The sequence below is a fragment of the Hippoglossus stenolepis genome, chromosome 22, assembly GCF_022539355.2.
Source record: "Hippoglossus stenolepis isolate QCI-W04-F060 chromosome 22, HSTE1.2, whole genome shotgun sequence".
NCBI lineage: Eukaryota > Metazoa > Chordata > Actinopteri > Pleuronectiformes > Pleuronectidae > Hippoglossus > Hippoglossus stenolepis.
In genome coordinates, this window is record NC_061504.1 from 10623450 (window position 1) to 10648852 (window position 25403).

The following is a 25403-nucleotide window of genomic DNA, read 5'->3' on the forward strand; positions in this document are numbered from 1 at the left end:
TGGCAGTGTACTGTAAATGTTGCTATACTTTATCTTAATGTGAAACAAAGGGAGAAGTGAATTTACTTGAATTACATCCCAGTAAATCTGAGTATGATGTATATATATCTTAACCCTTTGACTACACGTACATTTCTAACTCTGTGTGTGTGTGTGTGTGTGTGTGTGTGTGTGTGTGATTGTTGTTTGTTTCTTTGTTTCCTTGTTTGTGCGGGTGTGTGATCCAGGTATTACTCTAAATTAATCTAAATCAGTGGTTCTCAAATGGGGGTACTAGTGCCCCTGGGGGTACGTGAAGGTACTCCAGGGGGTACGTGATATATTTTTTTATATATTTAAAATTAGCATCCATTCAAAAATCCTTTAAAAATTGTTATTTAATAAATATTCAATAAAATATAAGTGTTTAATAAATCAGACACTGATGGCACAGCGCTGTGTATTACATCTTTTTTTCAACCAAAAATACTTTGCGCTGGTTAGGGGGTACTTGGCTGAAAAAATATTTCACAGGGGGTACATCACTGAAAAAAGGTTGAGAACCACTGATCTAAATCATCACCGAAGATTTCGGTTAAGGTTAGTGTTACTGGTTAAGGCCAGGAAATGTCCTCTGATGACATGGAGATATGTGTGTGTGTGTGTGTGTGTTGGAGGAATTCCTCCTGTGAGTTTTTCATCCATGGCGGGAACATGCTGTCCTGGACCATCCCTCTATGTCCCTGCACTCTCTATTTATATATGTAACTGTCACGAGAGTACATCTTTAAAGCAGTCGAGGCCCGTAACAGTAACACCAACTACAGAGATGGATGGAAGGGCGTCTGTGTATGTGTGTGTGTGTGTGTGTGTGTGTGTGTGTGTGTGTGTGTGTGTGTGTGCGTGTGCGCGCCTTTATATGTTTGCGGAGGCCCCTGAATGTAAGGGAAAGGTGGTTTCCCAAGTGTCCACCCTGTCACGTATTACAACCAAGAGCCCTGTGCTGTGCTGTCACTCCTATATCTCCTTATGCTTTTAAGTAGCAGTTTATAACTCGTATCATTTTTACAGCACGTTCCTCAAAGGCTGTTGTACTTTAACTGATAGTAAAAAAAAACACAGGATGATTCCTCCCTCATTCCTGGCAATTTTCTTTTCTAACCTTCACGCCAACACAAACACTCAGAAATCAGCCTGTACTCGTTTAAGAGGCTCATCTTTTCATCTCCTCCCTCCATTCATGTCCCAGGGATTGTTGGGATTGCCCACGATTGATCGACACGCAACAAATTAAACATGAAGGATTCCCTGTGGTTGGTGTTGAGGTCGATGAGGCAAACAAAGCCTGGCATCCCAACCCCCCCATGTTGTTTAGTTTGGATCCTTGATCAGATACTGGAAATAAGTACGTCTGAGCAGTGATCTCGTCAGATCTTGAAAACACACACACACACACTGTGGTCGTCTCTCCCAGCACTGTTAAAAGGTAAATAATTAACTCCTCGCCTGCATTCATTGGATTTCTGTTTTGGGCCTGAGGAGGTACAAGCGTCCGTCCGGTTTTCAAAACAAACTCGACTATACGCTGACAAATCACCGCATCAGAGGGAGTCACACCGACGTAAGTTATGCTGCTGCAGACAATGCCGATCAATAACCTGTCAAACAGTGAGCTGATAGCGAGGGTGTACCACTCAGTGTCTGACATGTCTTCTCTGTTTGACTGAGTCACGCTTGAGTGGGTTTGCGCGTAGAGATAAGATTGACACCGACTAGAGTGACAGATCATTGGCTCACCAGGTTGCAACGTCCAATGTTTCTAACACATTTACACTTTTTCAGGATCTGTATCAGTAAAATCTGATTATTGTTAGGAGCATTATAAGCAACTCTGAAACAGAGGATTGAAGATTGGATAAAATATTTGTCATGATGAGGTGTTGCTGAGGTGCTAATCCATGACCTGACTCAGGAGAAACAAATGAAAATGAGTAAATATGAATGAAATTAAGTTCATTATGAGCAGAGGAATAAACTTTGGTGCTTAGACCCCAGCAGGAAGTAGAACGCCATGGAAGCAGCACGAAGTTGGGACGTCTCATGAAGGCTTCTGATTGGGCAGGTGAAGGGAGATGACCAAGTATCCAGAGTTGAGGTGGTGCAGTGGTGCAGGTGGGTCTCTCTGCACGTCTTTGGACTGTGGGAGGAAACCAGAGAAAACTCCACACACACACACAGGCCCCAGCCGAGCCTGGACTCGAACAGGACAACTTCTACAGAAACATAACAGCAAAATGTGTCATGTTTTATTTCCCCTCTCTCGATCAACTCACCCTCAGTGAGGACAGATTTCTTTTGTGGGATGTGAGCTGAAGTGGATCTACTGTCCCGTGCTGTGTGGCTGGGATGAGACGTGTGACCACGGAATCCGTGCCGGTTATTATCAGGTGCTTATGGTGATTCCACCTCGAACATCTTGATAAAACCCCAGCTTTAACATGATCACACCGGCAATGTGATATAATAACAGGACCTGATGTGACCCAATGCATTCACTACTGTCCGATCTGGGACTGTTTTACAACATATTGAATTCCCCCGCTCTGTGTGTGTCTGTATTCAGGTCACTTTTCCTTGCATAACAGCTCATTCATAAACCAGCACCACACCTCGGGGGAGGGATGGGGGAGACTGTAGACAGCTGCTGAGATGTACAGAAAACGTCTGCGCAGGGAGGATTTTTACTGCAGTGTGAATACTGTGGTTGCGTGAGGTCACATCAAGTCATGGTGCAGTGTACTCGCTGTAACCGTCTGATGGAAAACCTAAACCTGTTTAGTTTAGCAAGTGTCCTGTTGTAGAATGTGTAGAGGTTGGCCAGTTGAGTTCTTCTACTGCTCTTCTAAAAAGACATCTGTTGAAGATAAGTAAAGGTGATTTATAATAATGTCAATCTGCATAAATGCAGACTTGAGATATCATGTTCAAGAGACCAAACACATGTTTTATGATGCCACTGTGACCTAAACCTTTGACCGCAGACCACCAAAATCGAATCAGTTCATCCGTACGTTCAAGTAAATATTAGCACCAAATTTCAAGAAATTCCCTCAAAGCATTCTTAAGAAATCGCGTTCACAAGGTAAGAAAAAATGCTTCATGACGTCAGTGACTCAGTGCTCATTATTTTAAAGGGGCCTTTAGGACGTTTTCTGCTTGACAGCAACACTGCGCCTTGTATCTATGCAAGGCCTTTGAGTAACTTTGGGGAAATGACTAGAAAAAGGAAATAGGCCTTCTGATCACACTAAGCTGATCAGTGGAAAATAACTACACTTACTGAAAGATTGATTTTCATATAATTAATCCAACGTAATTTCCTGCAAGTCAGATTACATATCGCTGAACACCATAATGGCTGATTGTTTCCTGGGCCCAGGTTATTCCAGGCTTTGCTTTCGTGCCAACAGAACTGATGATGGTCTCTCAAACTGAGCATTTTCTGTTCATGCCCGTTTTCCTTTTTTTTGACACCTACTTGAAACGATGTTTTTGTACAATCGGCCTCTTTGTGAAGTTCTGTAGCACACAGGATTTTTCCTGTTATGGTTTTTTGAACCATGTGCACCCGAGCTATGTCTTAGGACTTAAAAGAAAAAGAGACATCCTCACCTACACACGTTATCATTAAAGATATTGTATGTAACAATTGTTCATTAAAAAGGTCTGAAAAAGAAAACACATGTTATATATTGTGTTGACTTGTGTACTTACATTATTCAAAATGTTTCCAACAGTGTTCAAACCAAGAAAAATAAAAAAAAATTTCGTGGAGGTAATGGGACGTTTCATTTTGGTCACCTTTTAATTATTCTTTTAGTAAAATTTCTCGGGCAAACAACGTTCGATGAAAGAAAAACACAGTGCTAGCAGGGGGCATTTTTTTCCTTCCACTGTTTGCATTTGTCACTTGTATTGGATCATTATTATTCATTGTCGTTTTCTGCGTTAACGTGATTAAAACTTTTTGGCGGTGAAAACAACAACTCCCAAGCTGCTTCTCGAAGTCATCAAACCAGGTATTTTGGTTTTTGTTTTGATTGAGAGACCCCTAGTGGCCAAAGTTACATATTGTACGTTTGATAGGAGATCATGAAATTGAAAAGGAGTGCATCTGGGCTGTTTTTTTTATATTTTGCAAATATTTGACCTCTAAAAAGTCTCTGTTTATCCCAGTCTTTTTGCATACAAGAGTAAACTTTTCACTTTTGTCAACAAACTGCTGTGCTGCTGTTTGTTCCCTCCAGGTCCACCTTTAAACCATCAGAGCACCGAAGCCTGAGAAATAAGCTTGTGAGCAACACCTTCACATTTCAGTCGTCCTACAAGACACACAACCAGGGTCATAATCGGAAATTTTACCGACCAGTTTTGGGTGAATGAACCCTTTTCAGCCCTTGTGTGTGTCATCATCACTGTGGGGCTTTTTTGTTTCAGACTACTTTCCCACATTCTGGCAATCACACTGTCACTGTCTGGGTTTGTTTATGCCCCTTTAAACCTAATCTTCACATGATTATAGAGTGTCTGTGTTTTTGTTGTACCTCAAGGAGACAGAGGCATCATTGTGAGAGAGACTCTTGCCCGCAGGTAGCCTCAGCAGTCTCACCAGCAGTAGTTAAAGGTGGCATCACATAGAAAAAGTTATTCATTCATCATGGGGCTTCGCAGTCTCAAATTGAATTTTACCGAGCATAAAAAGCATACATAGCATAAAAGCTACACACATATTATTGTTCTATGTTTTGTATTCTCTTTTTATATGAATCTGCAGACAAAAAAAACTAATATTGGCACCACCCTACCTCTCCCTGTCTTGCTGATTGTACCAGACAATTCATGCCTAAGTGATGTTTACGAGCCTGCTGAGTCTATTTTATGTTCTACCATCGTAATGACAGGTTTTTAATATATGCACCAACAAGCACTCATTGTGTCCTTCAGCTCTCACAACCAAGTGATTGTCATTCTTGCATCTGCAGCCTTGAGACCTGTATTCATTCTGTTGTATAAACTGTTAAGAGAGATGTTGATGTGACTTGTTTTCCACTGTGACCTAACAGGGCCCAGCCTGGAAAAAGGCCTCTTACACTGCTGAGGAATGACTTTATAGCTGCTGTGCTACTGTTGAGCTGAACTCATTAATATTTTTATTTCAGCAGAAGATATCTTGAAATATAAGGTTTTGATCAAAGTAGCAAGATGCTCAGGACAAAGCAGAGAGGCCCAGGTTCTCTGAATCCTCTGTTGCTGCCTTGAGTGGATAAAAAAAACTTGACAGAGGGCATACAACCATTTGCAGAGACGTCACTGGCTCCATGAAGAACAGTGACAGCAGCTCACATCCATCTTAGCAGCCTTGGCCGGCTGTCATTGGACGAGCTCCATCCCATGAAGAGACTCAACTCACCCTTAATACCTTAAAACAATTGCCCTGTGTCACAGTGAATATATATTTTCTGAGGCTTAATTTTAAACGTGTCTAATAATGGAGACTTTAGAGAATAACAGATGGCCCTGTCTAAAATTACCCTGATGGCTACTGCATGATACTCATGGACTAAATTTAGGAGGATACGATGCCTTATTGTCGCTCTCTCGAACATTCACATCTTTTGTGTCCAAAGGCAATTCAGTTTTTTGTGGCTCTAATTTTGCCTTTCTGGCAGGTAGCCATAACCTCACATGCCTCATGTCTGAAAGCTCGGCGCCGAGGTCAAAGAAGAGACTTATGGGTAAGCTAATCAGCTCAGGATTTTATACGCATAAAGAGTTTGCACTCTGATCCACTCACAGGCAAATGAAGAGGCAGGTAAGGCTCCGTGGATGAGTGTGGGGAACCCTCTGTTTACTGCTTGAAAAATATGTATTTGTGTGAGTGTTTCCATGTGTTCCACATGGTCGAGAGAGAGCAGGTGTTCTCTGCCTCTCCTGATAAAGCCAGTGACAGGCAGACGTTCATGTCTGGCTTGTCCGTCCCTTCCATCTGTCTCGATGTGAGCCAGGAGAAACTGGATCCTCTATTCCCCACACACCTTGGCTAAAAGGAGGGCCCTTTTAATTGCCTTTCTCTGCTATGCGAGAAGATGATGATAAACCACTTCAAGTACATTGATGACAGAAAGATTAATTTTCCTCTGAGGTGACTGATGCCATTAAGATGACAACATGACCGAGCATCTGTTGTTCTGCTTGGCAGCAATACAACTTTATAAATAACTTGTTATATATCAGATGTGAATGGCATTAAAATGTAGATTTTATAACATTCCTCCCCAACACTGATAGCAAACTACAATCCTTCAAAATGTTCAGACTCATTTACACAGTCAATGATATTTGTCTCTTAATCCCTTAACCGTACAGTTAACTGAGCTATAAATAGGAATTCATGTTGTTCATTGTTTCTTATCATTTTGAATATGTATTATGAGTCTGTTTGAATGTATATCTTCATAATGAACTCAATAGATGTGTTATGTATTTGTATATACATAATTGCAAAGTTTCTACATTTGTAATGTGCTGCAAATATCTGTCTAGTAATCAGATCATCATCAGAACAAGATGATGATGCTGGAGTTTATGACCTTTAATAACATGATGACCTGAATGAGAGTTTATTTGGTCTCCTGACAGATGTGAGTGATGACCACTGCATCTAAAATGATAGCATGACTTTTGTTGGACGCTGTTTGTGTGCAACCAGGGAGCAATGAAGGCAAATGACCTCATCAGTTCAGCAATGTCAAAGCCTCCAATTCCTAGAGTTTGTTTTGTTTTAAATGAATGAAAGAAAGTGAAGCCAACGCTATTTGAGGGCCCCCTGGTGGCTTGCTGCAGTGTAAATAATAAATCCTGCCTCCTCCATGTTAGTGGATGGGACAGAGAGCAAAGTCAATGTAAACGTCAAATACATTTTTCTCAAAGATGGTTTCTGACGTTTTAGAAATCCTTAAAACATTTCACTCAAAATCACAAATGTCAACCTGCAGGTGGCGCTAAAGAAAAAGTCTGGGATCATTAAGGTCAGTCAGGTTATTTACTGAATGAATGAATGTCTGGACAAATTTTCATGATTATTTCAGGGAACAACAATAACAACTAACATTACCATCCATGCTGCTAACATAACTATACTATATTGTCCACTATGGCCTCAGTCAGGAATCAGTGGCAACAACACTTGAAAACACTTTGATCAATCGTATTCTTTGACACGTCTTTGTCTCCTGGAGGACACTTGGTTTGTGATGTTATCAACATGTGGATCCTCCGTTTAACCTGCAGGTCAAAGGTGAACTGAGCGTGAAGGAAGCTGTTAAAGCACCTGGGCACTAATCCCCCCCCCAGACAAAGTACGTCTTTACTCTGTCGCCATAAAACTAATTGAATCATCTATCCCATGCCTTTTAGGAATTAGATCATTGAAACAACTGAATCTGTTAATGAATTATGGCAACTGCCCCGAAAATAACCCCACTTCTGAGTAGTTACAGAGGGAAGGGATGGCATTATTCATTCACCTTATATCATATAGGGTTTAACATAAGTGGGAGCGCCATCAGATATGATATGAGACAGATTTTACTCTAATGTGTGCAGACAGGAGTGGTGCTTAATCACAGAGACACCTCCCCACTGTATTACAACACAGTGACCTTTGACCGGGAGTTTCATAAACCTTAATTATTCAGAATAGGTTTTTGTGTCCTTTTGTGTCCTTTTGTTTCCACATTGACTGGGTGTAACCCACTTTTATAAGATAATTTCAGAAGTGATGTAAATTCATTGGAAGATGGGAGTCGCTGGTTGATTTCTCAACACACTGGAATCAATGTAATTGGCCCATTGACCGCTGGACATGTAGTATGTGATGTTTTGCATTTTTTTGCCAAAGTCCTCCCCCCCAACTCCCCTCAAAACACACAAAACACAAAACAAATTAAATCTCCAAGGTGCTCAGTTGAAAGAAACCGCTGGACTCTTTCAACATGCTTGGCTCTTAAAAACTTGACATACCACTTACCTTTAGCAAACAGAACGACACAGACGTGTGTTACACGTGTTTATATTAAAGGTGGAACTTAAATCATTAATCTCTAATTTTAAAAAACTGCTGTAAAAGTGCAATAAAAATGCCACGGCTGACTGAATGACAAATGCATGAGATTATAACAGGGTTTGTTTTGTTTGTCAAGCTGAGCCCCAGACTTAACATTTCAGTCTGGTGGATTATGATTTAACAGGGCATTTTAAAGATATTTTATGGTTTTTAGAGGTTTCATTTCAGAATTGGGGTTTTCCTACATCGCTGAGACATCAAGGCAGATCGAGGTGGGGGCTACATGTGAAGGAATCGAACCCACAATCGCTCGTTTCCATGCAGATCTTTTTCACAGCAGATATTTTGAGCTGTTACAGTAGGAAAAGCTCTGGTGTTGCCAATGACATGAACAATAGCTCTGTTCTATTTACGTTGACTGTAAGCGCAGTGAAGCAGCACCAAAATACCAGGACGCTTTACTGTACAGCATCTAAAGAGAATCCAGCCATGTTTTATTTGATCATTTACACCTGTGCTTTTCTCACTGTGACGTGTCCAAATGTCTTCTGTGGAAAAAGTATTGAATCTCAACTTAAACAACCTCAAATTGACATGATTGAGTTCTTAAAGGGTTTTAAATCCGAAAAATTCAGTTTATGTTATTTTCTGCATCGTCCTTGATGTGTCCCACTTACTCACTTTGAAAATTTGAATTATCGTTAGACTTAACATATTCAAACTCAATAGCGTCATCTAATATTTTCCAGCCATAATTATATTCCTGGTGGTGTAGAAAAAGCTGTGGACATTTAGACATTGTAGGTATAGGGACACATTTCAGATGTCTACAACTCTCAACATCTCACTTAATTTAATGTGACACCTCATTTAATTAATGTTCAAATGATCCAATATGTCTCCAAAAATACAAGATGATTGGAAAAATCAGAAAAACGGTAAAATAAATTGTGTATTTGTGAAGAACTTTGCTTTTTTCTTCCCTCCTGTCTCATTAATCATCTCACAACCCGATTTATCTGAGTGTGGCTCTACCTATAGATCCACATGATGCTGACACTGAGTACACACTGACCCTTCACTATTAATCATCTAATGATGTCACAATAAAACAGGTATAGGTGTCATGTCCTTCTGCTGCTGGAAACCAACACAAATTACTTTTTTAATCAAAAAAACACAGATAGAGACTTTATTGATCCCGAGGGAAATTTAGACGTCAAGTAGCGCATAAAACAGTCAAACACACCAGAGCATAAGAATAATAAAAAGGTCAAAATGAGTCAAGAATAAATTCGCTGCAGTGAGATGAAAATATATAGCTACCAGAACTACTAGAAAGCTGTCACTGTAAAGAAGCATGTGCTAATGGGGATATTGACAATACAATATTATACAAGTACCCGAAGCAGAGTATTGAAGCCAAATATAAATAATAAATGAAGCTATACAAAGTTGTGTGTTAAAGACTAACATATCCTGTAAAATTATGGTACAGCAGATGTAAGTGTATTTAAAAAACAGTGAACGAGTCCAACTTAAAATACAAGACTACAGATATAAAAGATGTCAAATCAAATAAAGATAATGGTGACATTCTGGCAGCCTAGTGACGTGGTTAATGCGTTAAAATATAAAGACAATTTTTTAATGTTGAATATTACATGAACATACAAAACAGAAAAATGTTTGTTTGTGTGTGTGTGTGTGTTAGTATTTAGAAGTACAAGTATGTGTGTAATGAAATAAAACAAACCCATGATTAAATGTATAAAAGCAGGGCTACATTTGTATAAGTACGTTCGTTCAGTCAGTTCAGTACAGATCGTTGTAGAACTTCTTTTTCTGTCCCTGCGCTAAATTACGCGTTTGTTTATTCTCGGTGTTTTGGCCAGCGCCGTGGGCCCCGCCCCCCCGAGGCGGCCGCAGCCAATGAGCGCGCTCCTGGCTGAGAGGAGTGCTGCGTGTGTGGAGCCGCTTCATTGTACTGAAGCCGCGGCGGAGCCCGGAGCCGACATAAGACGCCTGTGTGCGGGACCTGCGCGCTCACACCCCCCTCCTCAGACTCCCGCACATCCAGGACCCCGAGACCCGCACCTTGGATTAACCTCTCCGGCTCACAAACATCCACCATTCCCCCTCCTCCCATGACCGAGCAGCCCGGACCGCGGATGCAGAGAGAAGAAGAAGAATAAGAAGCGGCGGCGGCAGCAGCGATGGTGCGGCTCCGCTGTTAAGTCCTCGGGACCTTCCTCCTCCTCCTCCTCCCTTCTTCTTCCTCGCTTCTTCCTCGCGTCTTCCTCCCTCCTCTTCCTCCCTTGTTGTCGCCGGTTCCAGTCGGAGGAGGCCGCCGGGTGAAGCGGGCCCAGGATGAAGCTCAAGCCGAACCAGACCAGGACGTACGACGGCGAGGGCTTCAAGAAGCGGGCGGCGTGTCTGTGCTTCAAGAATGAGCGTGAGGAGGAGGTAGGAGAGACCCCCGCGTGTGTATGTATGTGTGTGTGTGTGCGTGCGTGCGCGTGCGTCTGTGTGTGTGAGTGTGGCCTGTAGACCCCCCCCCTCCAGTCATTCACACAGCAGGAGGGTGTGGATAAAACCAAAAAGACCACATTCTTTAATGAAACATGGGAGTTGTGATTTGTCTGTGTCATTGTGCAGCTCTGTGTATTGGTGTGTCTGTGTGTGTGTGTGTGTGTTTGTGTGTCCGTGCTGCTGCTGGTTGTGTCGGTGATGCGCCTCGGGCCATCCAGTTCAGGCTAGTTTGAGGAGCACGTCGAGAAAAAAGGAGGAAAACGACCGTTGTCAAGGCAGCTTCGCTTAGCAACGCACGAGTGGAGGTCCTGACTTTCAAAATGAAAGCCCCCTCTGACTGAGGGCCTCGTCTGAAACTGAGGAAATAAGCTTTATCAGTAATCATCACAATATAATATACATCAGCTGCAGTGTAATAATGGTTCAATGTGTTCCAATCCTTTTCCACAAAGGCTTGAGCTCAGATTTGTAAAATGTTTTCCAGTGTTTGCCCAAACAGAAGAGTTTAAAACCCACAACCCTCACCCAAGAGTTAAAATTAGTCTTTCAAATACAAAGAAATAACAATGTGACAATCTGACATAATTGTTTTTTGTTAGGATGTATTATTTGGCAATATCGTCCAACCCTTTTTTCGACCTAATCAGTTCGATAAGCTTTATTAGTGTGGCATTTACACGTCTTGCCAAATCAAAGGCAATCAGTTTAACAGTAATAATGTAAAAAATAAAACAACTACTAAGATAAAATAATGGGATAAAAGAGTTCTACATTATACGTAATACTGGTGAGCAAGAACATAGAAAAATAAACAAGTTAGGGATGGAAGAAATCAAGAAACACTAATTCAGCTGATATCAATAATCATGATGACAAATGTCACGTAATAATGTTTTTTGAGTTTTGTTTTTTCTTTCATGACAAGGTTGTGGTTTTAAACTCTTCTTTTTTGGCACAGAATGACGAACACGTTACAACAAATCTGAAGTAGATCAATTATGAGTAATACCTCCTCATTGTGCACAAGCCTTATGTCAATACGTATTTAACTTTTTTGATGTTGCAATTAATGAATATAAAACTGTGATAATTACTGATATCGTTTTATTGTCCAGCCCTAGAACAAATGCAGACGGTGGCACTAAGTTGATGATGTCGCAATATGTATTTACAGATTTTTGTGTCCCACTGTTTGTGTCTGTTTGGCAACTAAAACCACACACTTCAAACTGAATGAAGGGTCCTTCTGTGTCAAACTTTGGAATATTGGGCAGTAGCCTATTTTTTTTAAAATTCCTTCCAAATGTGTTTTTATACTTTTACAAGGTGTTTACATACTGGCAGCACAGTCTGTCCCACTGCTTGTGTCTGTGTCTTCTCCATTTCCTGACTTCTTCAGGGTCTTTTCTCAGGTTTCTGACACTTGTGAAGTGATCTGCCACACCACACTATCTGTTTACGGACAAATAGTGTGTTATGAGTGTGTGATGTCATTCCAACAAGTTGTGTAATTCTCTTACTCAACTCCTGTCACTGGTCTAACGCTCTTATTTTGAAGATGTGCTCGCTGCGCTTCCTGTTAGCATGTAGCTAGCTTGCAGTGGAGCGCAGGGAGGGGGCGAGGCGCTGTGATCGCTAACATCGAAAGATATTAAAGATAAATGTCAAAGATCGAGTCACATTAACGCATTTGATCATCACGACATTGTTTACGTCCAGAAACAAGCATCGTCCATTCATGACACTGCCGCATCCCGGCGGTGGAGCTGATTCATGTTGGAGGATTTAAAGGGACCAGCACCGTGTAAATAAATGTGTGGTAACAGACTTTATACAACTCAAAAACAATTTCCTTTGCCTACAGCCGTGTTTTCCACCTCGGACGTAATTAGGAATACATCAGATGTGATGTTACAAAGATATTGTTACATGTCACATAACATAATAATCAACATTCACTTCATAGACTGTATATATGTATACTTGTCTTCACTTCCTCCCACTGTCCAGAAATGAAGCCAAAATATCCTGGATGTGAACGCCACCATCTTGTGCGTTGGTGTCATGGTTGCGAGGTCCTGCCGATGCGTTGGACCAATCATGATCCAGTCTCAGCTGTCAATCATGACGTTTTCCTCCCGTTTTCTTATAGCATCAAATGACTCAGCAAAACAAAACTTACCGGAAAAAATAGCACTCGGAAAAGAACTTCCTTAAATGACAGAATCCATAAACTGAATCAAATGATAAAATCTGAAAATATTAACATACTTTTGCTGAAAATGCAAAAGCTGAAGCGAGCCACACATAATATAGGTGGTCTATCTAGAGCCTGTTAACAACTTTGAGCTATGACTTTGGTTACTCACGACTTATTTTACATAACATTTAATATGTATGTACACCAGGTCAGTCACCATCCTTCTGCAGTAAGTCATGTTTATGTCAAAACACGTCACTAGCATATCTCTTTTATTGTGGCAAACACTTGCCAGTCTAAATTTAGCCTCATGTTTGAGTGTGGAGTATACAAACTGTTACACAATATATTCTAGAAGCAGTCTGGTGTCACTAGAAAGGCACAAAGAGCTCTGTCTCTGCCTTTCTGTGTTTGCCTGGACAACACACTGATATAAAGATGTAGACACACAAGCATGTCTGTTCAGTGCTCGCCTACATGTGCACAACATGTTATGTCATCGTTATGTCTGGCCATGAAAGAGTTTTTATATAAGTGATGCTATAACAGTAGAGATTTGTCCCTTGATTTCATTTTTGTTGTTATAAAAACTGTGCACCTGCATCTTTGCACCCTTTTCTCAGAATTTGTTTTTACACTTACCAGCAATTATAATTACAGGAAAGGACAGTCAGAGAGTATTGTGACAACAGACGTGTGTAGGTGTGACTATCAACCTCAGGATTTTCAGGCTCTGACGAGCATGTTTGCTCATGCATTCACAGAGATGACTGTTCGAAGAAGCAATCTGGTGCTCTGATTGTGATCGTCAGTGATACAGTCTCAGCTTAAACTTAAAAAAGCCTGAGATGTTCAGCTTTGTGTGATTAATTCATACGTTAAACACATACACACAATCAGTTCCACGGACACCAGAGACACATCTGTGGTGAAAAGAGAGTCGGACGTGCTGCCGTGAGTGTTTTGTTTTGGAGAGGAAAGGAGAAAGCTGAGCCCTGGGGGCGAGCTTCTCTGACAGCAATTAAACTCCTAACAAGGGAAGGCAGGAACCTGACAGTGCAGAGGGACAACAGTGGTAACTGAGCGGGGCCACCTGAGTTAAACAGCATGTGGGGCCTGTGGGCCAAGAGCGCTTCTTTAATTATTTTCCATCATGATAGGGCAGTGATAGGTTGTAGAAGTCCGTAATTCAATACATTGTGCCACAAACTGGTGGGCATGTCAATGATTTAATCACAAACTCAGATTACAGCCAAAGGTTGCCTGTATGACTTTACAATCAATATTTTTATACCAACAATTTGAAAAAGTACTACGTTTTAGTGAAAGGGGTCAGTTTTTTGAAATGTCTTATCTTTTATATATATATTTTTTCAAAATATTTAAATGTCTTATTTTTTTTTAATGTCCTTCGTTTTATTTTATTTTTTGTCTTTTTGCTTTTAATTTTATGGCACCCGATCATTTTTTTTGGTGTTTGATGGACTCTCACTGTTTTAATCAGCTTTGTTTCCAGCAGCAGCAGTTTTCATCGTGAAAGCACTAAAAACTAATTGTACTTATCGGCCTTGAACAAAATGGCAGACAGAGTTAGCAATTAGCTGCTGAACATATGTGAGACTTTTAGAAGCTTAAAAAGCAAATATTTCACTCAGGAGTTGTCGTAGAGTAAAAACAGAGATCAGAGCAAAGTGATTTTCTGAATCTGTTGCATAAATAACCAGCTGTTTTCCACCAAGTTCACTATATAAACTCCCTAAAGAACAATAAATCAGTTAATGTGGCTTTATATTAAAGGTCAAAATCCCAAAGTCTGAATTCAAACTTTAAATTGTACATTTCAACTGCTGTTTGTTTCATTATTCCAAATCCACCTAAAAAGTGATTTGTTGCTCTGTTTTTCACAGGCTTTTATCAATGTAAAATAAAAAATAGAACATCTAGCTGTTCTTTATTAAAATGTGTCTGAAGACAACTAGACCTATTTTATATATAGTGTTGACTTGTGTACTTACATTATCCAATAGGTTTCCAACCATGTTCAAACCCAGAGAAGCACCAAACGAGAACATTGCGTATAAAGAAGGATAATCACACAGTTGTTTTTATTATAACTTGAATAAAACTTGATTATATATCCTCATCCCTGAACATCATTTGCATCATGTAGATTTTCACTGGCAATGGTGGTGAAGACAACAACTCCCATGATCCCTCGCTGCTTCATTAAACTATAGGTTGCTTTGTTGTTTCGATTGAAGAAACCCCTCGTGGCTGAAGTTGCATATCTTATGTTTTCAAATGCATTGAGCTTGTGCATCAAATGAGAGAGATGAATTGATACCTCTGACGGAGACGGCCTTTCTAGCAACGACCTCCATGTTTATGAGATTAAAACCAAGGGGCTCAGTTTTGAAGGTTGCTGCAGCAGATTGTAAATAATGTCAAACTGGAAATAGGAGGGGGAGGTTATCTGATTGAGTGGATGCTTCACTGTAACATCAGAAATTGAGGCATTCGGTCTCTCTCTCACTCTTTAGTACTCATCTTATCTGTTGATACCGCAGCAGCGACTATACGACTGTAGATTGTGTCCCTAGCTCCCTCCTCCCAGCAGCGTGCCCTGGCTTGGCATTTGGAGCCTTCCTTATTTGACAGCTACAAGCGTTCCTCCTCGGGGAGGAGGAGGTGTTAATGTCCTCCAGAATATTTCTGCCTGCTGTCTATGATTGAGGCCTTGCCAGAGGACCTGCTGTCATAACTGCTGGTGGTGTTTTACTACCAGTGGCAGGTCTGATGTCGCAAACTAAGAAACTGGGTTAAAATGACTGATTTTTCTTATTTTAAATCCGTTCTTGTGTGGCTTTGTGTTGGAGTTTCAGATCAGCTCAGCCAGTGCTAGATGTGTCCTGTGTGTCTCTATAGCATTTGTCATTGCACAGATTTACTGCACGTTGCCTCAGAATTGGCCCTCCTCTATTTACAATGGGGGCCCCTCGGAAGTGGTGTGAGTTGCAAAATCACCAGGAAACACTGCAGCATTCCCTCTGGGGGTCCTCTGTCTCTCTGCCCCTCTTTCCAAATATAGGTGTTTTTTTTTTTACCTGCACTCAGAGGTCATCTGTCAGCTGACTGTTGACCAATCTGTCATGACTGTGTGAGGTATTTTGTTTTGGTTTTTCCTCACGCTTTCAAACCAGAGTTAAATCTGGGGTGTTGATCATTATGCGTCAGTGATAGCCAACAAGGGGTCCTTCCCCCAGGATAGTTTTACAGTTGCCAGGGTGGGCTTGGAAGGATTTTAAGGTAGATCAACTAATTTAACAGAATAAATAAAACTGAGTTATTATAATTACTTTCTTTTTAAATATGAGGGAATTGGTTTATGTGACTTGGTTTCTCCCTCCCAGCCAAGTACATCTCAGCAGCACATGAGGCAACAAAATCTTAATTATATACAGTTTGTAGTATGTTGATTCACTGCTCTACATTCCTTAATGCAATAAAACAAAACCTAAATGTGGCCTGCACTGTGTTCTGAGGACAGACGACAACCAATAGATAAAAATGGAACAAGCAGAGCAGAAATCCGCTTTGTCCCCCCTGCCCTGGAAGCTCTTCAGCTTTTGTATTGTACACAACCCTCACTGTCGGCTCCGACCACGTCGACACCAGCGATCCTGCCTTTAAGCCTCGTTGGCCGCAGCTCAGCACACAGACAACACACAATCGGACAGCCGGGGCCGGTGTGTGTGTGTGTGTGTGCTCTGAAATCTCTCCCAACAAGTCCAGAACACAAAGAATGAATGAATCTTTCATTATGTCATGGCACTGAAATAGCCCATCCTGCGTGGAAGTACTTCACACAATAAATAGCCCAATATGAAAACAGACGTCTGGCAGGGGACAGGAGGACAAATAAACCCTTGTCAGATGTCGCACACAAATTCCTGGATAAGAAAATCACATTTTTCTGTAGTTTTATTAAATTCTCAGATTGTGATTAAAGGAGTGAAGTTCAGTTTGTCTTAACTCTTCTCAAAGTGCTGTTTTCTCGGGCAGGTTTAACTTTGCACATTACTCCCAGTTAACACTCTGCTGAGAAGACGTCCTATTCTGCACTAGAACCGCTTGTACAGTTACTGTAAATGTACCTGCCTTTAAACCGGAGGGTACCATTTATGACCTGCATCTGTCGGGTAGGATTGACACCTTTTTTGTGTGTGTGTTTAAAATGTTTGCAGATGCTCACACTTAATCCACATCCTCATACTTTGACTTCCAGCCGCACACATGCAACCTGTCCCCCTCCCGCCCTTCTTCCGAACCTATATCATCTGGGAATAAGCAGGTGGCTGAGTTGGGCACGAGAAAAAGGCAGCCGCCGACAGCGCGTGCTCTCAAGGGGCCCCCTCCAAGCATGCCAATCGGTTTGGCCCCCAGCCCTTTAAAGAGAAGCCCCAGAAGGCCTCTGGTGCCACAATCCCATTAGAGAACATGAAGAAAGCAACGCAGAGTCAGGATTAAGTGACAGGTTGACTCCTCTGGCAGATTACTAGATATTGTGATCGGAGGGGTGGCAGAAGAGGATGTCACCATCTGTCGCGCAATCTGCTTAACACACGTTTCTCCCTTTTAATGCACGTATATTTACATTTTCTGCCTGTGGTGGAGGATGATTTCTGGGATGACGTTGATGTGAGCATGAGAGAAAGACGACACATTTGCGTGTCCTCGAGCGAGACGCTGCTGCTCCCGCGGTGCTTATAATGTCTCTTTTCCTTGCCCCATGTGGTGGCACAGATTTTGTTTGTATGGTTGTGTCAGATTGAAATGTAAAAAAGCACCTAATGTGGCAAATTAAATGCTGCAGGGTTGAGAAAGTGCAGCTGAATCACACATGCAAATGAACCGCTCCATTGTTTTTCCCCGTAGTGGTGTTGATGTTGTTATGACCTGCGTTCTGTCACGGGCTGAGCCTTAATGATGATTGATTCGCTCTGTGCCAATGTGATAATGTTTACAGCTGGTGCACTTGTGTCTGTTGTGATTGCTTCGCTGTGCGGATATGGCCAGAACCTGCCGACACAGGCACATCTGATCCACGCGTATCTGTGTCCACTGCAACTGTAGTGTAATTCGAAGCCTCCGCAGGGCGCCCGGTGGAGTGCTGGGGAGAATTTGAGCGGCTCATGCTCGGCTTTATGTGCATTGTTTGCCGGGGGTAGGGGTGGGGGTGTGTTGGGTTGGAGCTGCTTAGATACTGGCTTTGATTGAGCTGCACCAACAGACTGGAAAATCCCAAACAAATATAGTGAACATACGCTGTGGCCTCCAAACATTTGGGATTCAACATCTGTTGCTGAAATCACTGTTCGTGTGAGTTGTCAGATTTCAAATGTTCAATGGGACGATGTGGACGCTGTGGTCGAGTTAAGCGACAGCAGAGAATAGACAGCAGAGGCACCGGCCATCATCAATCATCGCTCCATGAGACCTGACTCCGAATAGTCAAAGGGTCAAGTCCCATGTCAAAGTGATCAGTTTCAATATGACACAAAATGTCAAGGCAGTGAAGTCACTGAAGCAAATTGGAATCAACACTTGGGTGTGTGAAAAGATTCCACTTTTCTTAAAGTTGGGATTTCATGTGAGACGCACATTCCCGGCACAGCAAAATAAAACGATTAAAACCAGGCTCTATGGCTGCTAATGTTGTGTGTTTTCTTTCTTCAACAGGTTCTGTTGGTCAGCAGCAGTCGACACCCGGAGCAGTGGATCGTCCCCGGAGGAGGGATGGAGCCAGAGGAGGAGCCGTGTGGTGCTGCTGTGCGAGAGGTGTTCGAGGAGGTGAATAAATCTCAAATCATTTTGAGAGATAGCGAGTACGGATGGGACAAAATGAAAATACAGCAATATATTGTTGTTCTGACTCACGAGATTCGATTATCGATATGCTGGAGCCAGGTATCGATGTTTAGTTATTTAGTTGTACATATAGTTTGGACTTTCTCCACTTCATGGTTATTTTGAAATAGAGTGATGGCCTTTGTGAAAATTGACAACTTACAGTGTATCTGTTAAAGATTTAAGAGGCACCAAAATAAGACTTCATGAACATTTATGATGTATCATTATATGATTGTCTTGCAATTTATCAATATCGCATAGGCACTTTATCCTGATATTACCGTTATCGTGGGCCATGTATTTATCATCGTATCATTCGAGACAACACGTGGCGGCTGAGGACATTTAACCTGCAATGTTTTGGACGAGGAAAGATATTTGTGCAAATTTTTATCATATCAACCGTCACCCGTGACTCCCTCTTGCCCTTTGCCACAGTCATATAAAACCGGCTGAAATGACCAGAGATAGACCTGTGTAGCGTTACAGCGGAGCGCATACTAAGGGAGAGATTTTTGAAGGGCCAGGGTGTCAGGGTGTCAGTGGCCGGGTGAATGAGCAGCTCGCTGGTATTCCCGAGGTCCAGCCGGCGGAGGACCTTGTGTTCTCAGCCACGTCAGCGGTCTAAACTTGGCTCCTCGCTGGATTCCTGTGGATTCACACAGGCTGCACTCAAGTCCACCAGACACATCGGTGGGACAGTGACACTTGTGAAGTATGCTGAGAGGGGGGAAAGGACAGATGTCATGTGTCGTGACAGTAATTTGAATCCTGTGAAGTGCATCTGAATAAATAAAACTAATGTTAGAGACATTATTGCATTTCCATGATGATGCTCTTTCAGGATTCATGCCAGGGTTTTTATCCAGGGAAAATTGAAATGATTGCTAATGACAACTATTATTATATGATGTCCTTAAGTTCTTCTTGAAGACTTTATCTCATCAAACCAGTCTGGAACACAAGCTGTGTCTCAATTCAGGGGCTGCATCCTTCGGAGGACTCGGTCTACCGGGGTCCACGGAGACTGCCGTCTTCTTAGACTGCGAAGTCCGAACCAAAATGAGACAGCCTGCTCTGTAGAGGCTTCCTCTCGTCCCACCCTTATTGCTGTTGTCCAGCAAAAGAAAGTTTTAATGCAGCATTTCAAGGAGCCAGTGGTCTTCAAACCCACCCAACCCCAGCGACATCACTGTTCCCCAAAAGTAAAGCCAAAGGCCCTCTATCGCCCCCTGATGGAGGGTTTTTGGTACTTTAAGTCGTTTTTATCACACTGTTTGTTCAACTGCTCATTTTACCGTTATGTCTGGTTTTAATTGGTTATTTGATATAAAAAGGAGGTGAAACATCATAATTGAAACTGGGACGGACTCACGATTGGTTGAGCATGGCTACCGAGACTCCATCCCCCAATCGCTACTGCGCAGACTCTGACCCTGTTCATACCGGGATATTTTAGCTTCATTTCTGGATAGTGGGAGGTCTTCGAAACGCGTCGTCCATCTTTATATACGGTGAATGGTCTGGAACATACATGGCTCCATAGAGACACTGTGACAACTTTAAGAGAAACAACATTTGTAGCTTGACCGGCAGTTTGTACAGAAACCAAAGTAGCTGTGAGGAGGCCACATCGGATGAAAAATTAAATCTAAAAAATTCTCAGAACACGTGGATTTATTCCACAGTTTACTTCTGAACAATCTCATGCTCCAGTGATTGTTTGTCAGGCACGTCCAATATTTTGGAATCAAAACAAAGCCTGGGAGTTTACACTTGAGCTCAGTTCACAGGAGGTGGACTCTGCATTCTTTAAAACATTGAAATGCAATACAACACAATGCCCATTGTGTGAACTCAGATTATAGTCTGTGGTTTGAGTGCTGCTTTTCTATTGTTTTCAGCCTCTATTCATCGTTTTGTTGTTGAAGTGTCCTCAACGTTATGAGCACTGAGGAGGACAAACATTGCAATATTTTCATGTTTTTTCTTTTTCAGGCTGGTGTGAAAGGAAAGCTCGGACGTCTGCTCGGTGTATTCGAGGTAAGCATTTCACATGTGTGTATTTAAGTGCACAAATTAGCATATAAAATGGGCACCTTTTCAATTTAAAAGTGCCCGTCAGTGCCAACATACTTGCAATTCTACTATTTATTTTGCATTGAATAATAATTCTAGGCAAGACAAGTTTATTTGCACTATTCTGATATTAGTATTGATCATTTCATTCTATGACACCTTTCTAAACACCCATGGGCACCTAACAATACATATACCCATTTTTATTTGGATCTGCCTCAAATTGCACACACTCATAAATATCTGTCCACGAAACATGCCGGATTTAAAAAGAAATCAAGATCCATGGGTTATTCTCTGAGAAATTAACGAAAATCTTGGCAGAGGTAAAAACGATGCAGGCGTGAAGACTCTCCTGACAAACCTCACGTGTTTTGTATCATCGTTGTATAATATAGTTTCCTTTCTTTTTCGTCTCTAAAGCAAAACCAGGATCGGAAACATCGGACTTATGTGTACGTGTTGACTGTGACAGAAACCCTGGAGGCCTGGGAGGACTCTGTCAACATAGGTGCAGTTCCCCTCCTCATCACTGTTTGCAGATGCAGTTGTTCTTACTGTTTTGTGTGTGTGTGTGTGTGTGTGTGTGTGTGTGTGGTGTGTGTGTGTGTGTGTGTGTGTGTGTGTGTGTGTACACGTATGTACACGTATGTACACGTATGTACACTTGCTCTGCTTGGGTGCTTTTTTCACTTATCTTTTTATATATGTGAAAAGTGCTTTACGTCATGTAGTCTACTATGGGCAGTGGGGTATGCAGGGACAACAGGTGCATATACATCTAGGCCACTGATCTTCGCTGCAGCATTTCTCCGGCTGCAGTGTATCGGAGCTGTTGGCGGCCCGGTCGGCAAAATGCAGCCTCAGTTTGTCATGAGCTCAGTGGGAAGCAGCTTAAATCTGACCTGGAGCCTGCTGTATCTGCTGGTTTCTTGTTTTGAAATTTAATAACCCATGTGCAGTCTATTTTTGTTCATGCACGCAACATTTGTAGGTATATATATGTACACACATGCATTTATTTGTGTGTGTGTGTTTGTTTGTGTTTGTCTGCTCTACCTTCATTTTTCTTTAATTAACCTTTTGAATCTGACAAACCAACCAATAAGCTGCCTCTTGTGGCATTTTACTGCAAAATATTTCAGCCCAGCTCCAAAATTATACTTCTGATCTTTACTTATTTCTATAAATTATTTTTATAGTATAATCTGTGCAATTGTACATACACAACAGAATATGTAGAATTTATTAATGGGTATAGATGGAAGATCTGATCTAAATGCTTCCTCTGACTCATGCATGAATCTCTGTCTCCCTCTACAGGCCGTAAGCGGGAGTGGTTCACCGTGGAGGAGGCTATCAATGTGCTGCAGAGCCACAAACCCGTCCACGCAGAATACCTGCGGAGGCTCCAACTCAGCTGCTCCCCGACCAACGGAAACTCCATCCTGCCCAGCCCGCAGCCCAACGACAACTTCCCCCATTACAGCGCCACCGCCAACACGCCCTCGACGGGGAGCGTGCTGGGCTCCTCCTGCAGATAGGACTGCACCTCCACCTTTATTTTTCGTTTTCCTGTCCAGCTTGGACAGTTTACTGAAAGTCTGTACAGTCTTGCATGAATCTAATGACTTTTCAGAGTCACGGCTCTCTTGTATGTATAAATTCTAGTCTTAGCTGCAGGACAGACCAAAGCCATTCGCCAGAGCTGTGTTAAATGGCTCGTGTTAAAGACTCGTGTAACTGAGCAGAAGCAGGCGGAGAAGCCGGGACAGAAAAACAGTGGAAATGGCGAATGGAAGAAACCTTTACTTTGCTGGCGAACACCAGACTGATGAGCTGATGCTGTGGAGGAAGCTGCAGACTCTGCTGGCATGACTGGGCTGGTGAAGGAATGCCTTACTGAAACTTTGTATGAATGTTATTTCACTAACGCTCGTTTTTATTTTCTTTATTAGAACGGATTTGCTCTCTAGTGAATGAAAAGGGGGGGGATGACCCCAGAGCATGTCCATGGGGGGGGAGGGGGGGAGACTGAATAATGTCTTCATCATCAACCAGTGATGATAACAACCAAATATCAGATTTTACTACACAGATATAACTTTACAAAAAACACCCTGAGCACTGATGTGATTCGAGAATCTCCTCTTTTGAATCTTTTATGCCAAGTGGGATTTTTCTCTACATTCAATCATTCATTAAATGCATTTGTTGTTAAGTTACCTGGCCTAAGAATTATTAACCAATGTCCAAACATTGCTTTTCAAAAAAACCCAAGTGGTGGCGATAAAATAAAGGTGAAAGTTATCACATGTATTAACGTTCACTGATAAAAAAAAGCCGTCTGTGAGTTTCTACCTCTGCAAACTGGACCCGAGTTGTGACGCTCGATAGTTCGATTTCCTCTCCGACGCAACACTGCTGTGTTTGTAGGTCAACTTTACTCAAGGCCTCTGAATCTCACGTCAGCTGACCTTGACTGATCCAACAAACCCGGTGTCTGCTTCAGGCCGCATACCTTTACATCAGCGTTTCCCATGTCGTCAAAGTGAAAGGATTTAACGATGCGGAGAACATCTTTGCCTCGGGTGTTGCTGTCTGTGCTGCCTTGAAGACAAACGAGTTCACTTCAACTACGTTTGTACAAAAAGAGCATTTCTTTTAACCTTGAATGCAAAATAATGCAGATTCACTTTTGTGTCTTTTAAAAAAACCAATGTTTATCAGTTTTATTGTTTATCACAGTGCTGGAATGCAATTTGGTCAAAGCGACCACCAGATAACACGATGTACAGTATGATTGTTTTTGTCTACGATAAGTCTACAGCTGCAATTAATTCATCTGACAGGTTTTTTTTTAAAAATTAATCTATTAGTCGGAAAAAGGTGAAAAATGCTGAAGAATGTTCATCACCTTTTCTGCATCCGAGTTCTCAGACCATCACCTCAGTTTTTATTGGTTCATAAATAAAAGGTAATGCAGCTTTCACTTAAATCTTTTCTGTTTCTGTGTAAACAAACAGTTTCATGATGTCCATGTCCCACATAAACGACTGCATCATGTTTCCTGCTGCCTCTTCACAGTCACAGATCCTCCCTCTGAAATATTCTGCTGAACGACGACTGACCACACAGAGATTTGTAAATAGCTTTGCAGAGAAACCTCGAAAACGTGTTTTTAACCTGAATGAACCTGTAAAAATGTTCTCTTAACATTTTCTATATTTTTTAAACGATGTACAAATGATGACGGGGAAAATAGAGACGTGCAGAAAAAGCTCACTGATTATTTACAGAACAAGGATGTTTGTATCTGCAACTACGTGCCACAGGTTTAGGATACGGAGAGTTGGTCACTTGGTGTTTTATTGTGAAATGGAGATGTTGGAATTGATGCATTGTTAAAACGTGATTTGGTGTTTTTCATGTGGTCGTCCCTAATGAATCAAGAGGTAAATTCAGAATGAACACAGCACTAAATTTGGGTGAAAATTTACACTTAAGGTTTTAAGTAAATATTGGGTGAGGAACTTTATTTTTAAATAAGCATCATGATCCTTAACTTTTATTTGTTGTGGCCAAGTAAGTAAACAAATCTGAGCATTAATGAGGATGGAAAAACGATCTGTTTTTTTTAGAGCAATATTCTGAAGGTTATGGTGAGAAAATGAAAAAAACGGTTTTCACTTTTTCACAAATGTTTATCCAGACTCTTTGGTTGGAGCAAAAACACAACACCTTCCGAGCTGCACAAACTTGTCTCGTCGCTCTTTACCCTCCACAGAATTCACCGCTCTATCATCTTATCCTCAGTATAATTATCTCGGATTTGCCAATTCAGTTAATATCAATGTTAGGGTTTATCAACGGTTAAAAAAAGGACTCCAACCACCTTAAACCTCAATGTGTGTGTGTGACGTATGAATTGTGGAAATTTGAATGTGAAATATGATGTGCCAAATGAAAAAAATTGAAATGGTCAGATGGGGAAATTTGCATTTTTCAGACCTGTACATCAACCCGTCTGTGAAATAAGATCTTCAACATCATTTGATATTGAAATGATTGAAATTACAGTATTCTTTAACCCCGTTCACCATTTTCATATGATTTAAATCAACATAAATTTAACTCACACCCTTTAATCTAGATGTTTTGCTGCTTTACAAATAAGAAACACTTTCTTTCTCCTTGTTGAAATGCTGTGTAAACGCTATGTTGATCTCGTGATGGGTTAAACATGACAGAATATGGAGAAGAGTCCCTCAGTATAAATGTGTTTGAAAACAGAAATGTTAAAACAGCTGGTTCATGACACGACTGTTCTATTGTGGATTCAGACTCCTTGAATGTTTGCCGAACACGTTGCAATGTCACGACAATGTGAATCAAAGTGAGTTAAAGACACGTCACTGTTTGTTTTCGTGAATATTATGCACAGAGATGATTAATGTGAAAAGTGATTTCAGGAGCTGGACTGGAAAGATTGTTTTTGAGAAAACAAAATGCATTAAAGGGAAAAAAAACAACTAATGCACCTGTTGAGCCTTTATTTATTTGATATATTTATTCTTT

At 41.4% G+C, this 25403-nt stretch overlaps 1 protein-coding gene across 1 annotated transcript; it reads left to right on the forward strand.

Annotated features, from left to right (window-relative positions):
* The first annotated feature begins 10079 nt into the window (after positions 1-10079).
* nudt4b (nudix (nucleoside diphosphate linked moiety X)-type motif 4b) lies at positions 10080-25361 on the forward strand. Its single transcript, XM_035146869.2, has 5 exons — positions 10080-10570; positions 18576-18686; positions 20745-20789; positions 21249-21336; positions 22149-25361. Exons 1-5 carry the CDS (start codon positions 10475-10477, stop codon positions 22367-22369), a joined length of 561 nt encoding a protein of 186 aa, XP_035002760.1. The 5' UTR covers positions 10080-10474; the 3' UTR covers positions 22370-25361.
* The last annotated feature ends 42 nt before the right edge of the window (positions 25362-25403 follow it).

Excerpts from the sequence above, each read along its gene's own strand:
- nudt4b (XM_035146869.2), top strand. The coding sequence starts at position 10,475 with ATGAAGCTCAAGCCGAACCAGACCAGGACGTACGACGGCGAGGGCTTC. Across the intron at positions 20,790-21,248 it reads GTCTGCTCGGTGTATTCGAG|CAAAACCAGGATCGGAAACA; the intron begins GTAAGCATTTCA and ends TCGTCTCTAAAG. Across the intron at positions 21,337-22,148 it reads GGAGGACTCTGTCAACATAG|GCCGTAAGCGGGAGTGGTTC; the intron begins GTGCAGTTCCCC and ends CTCCCTCTACAG.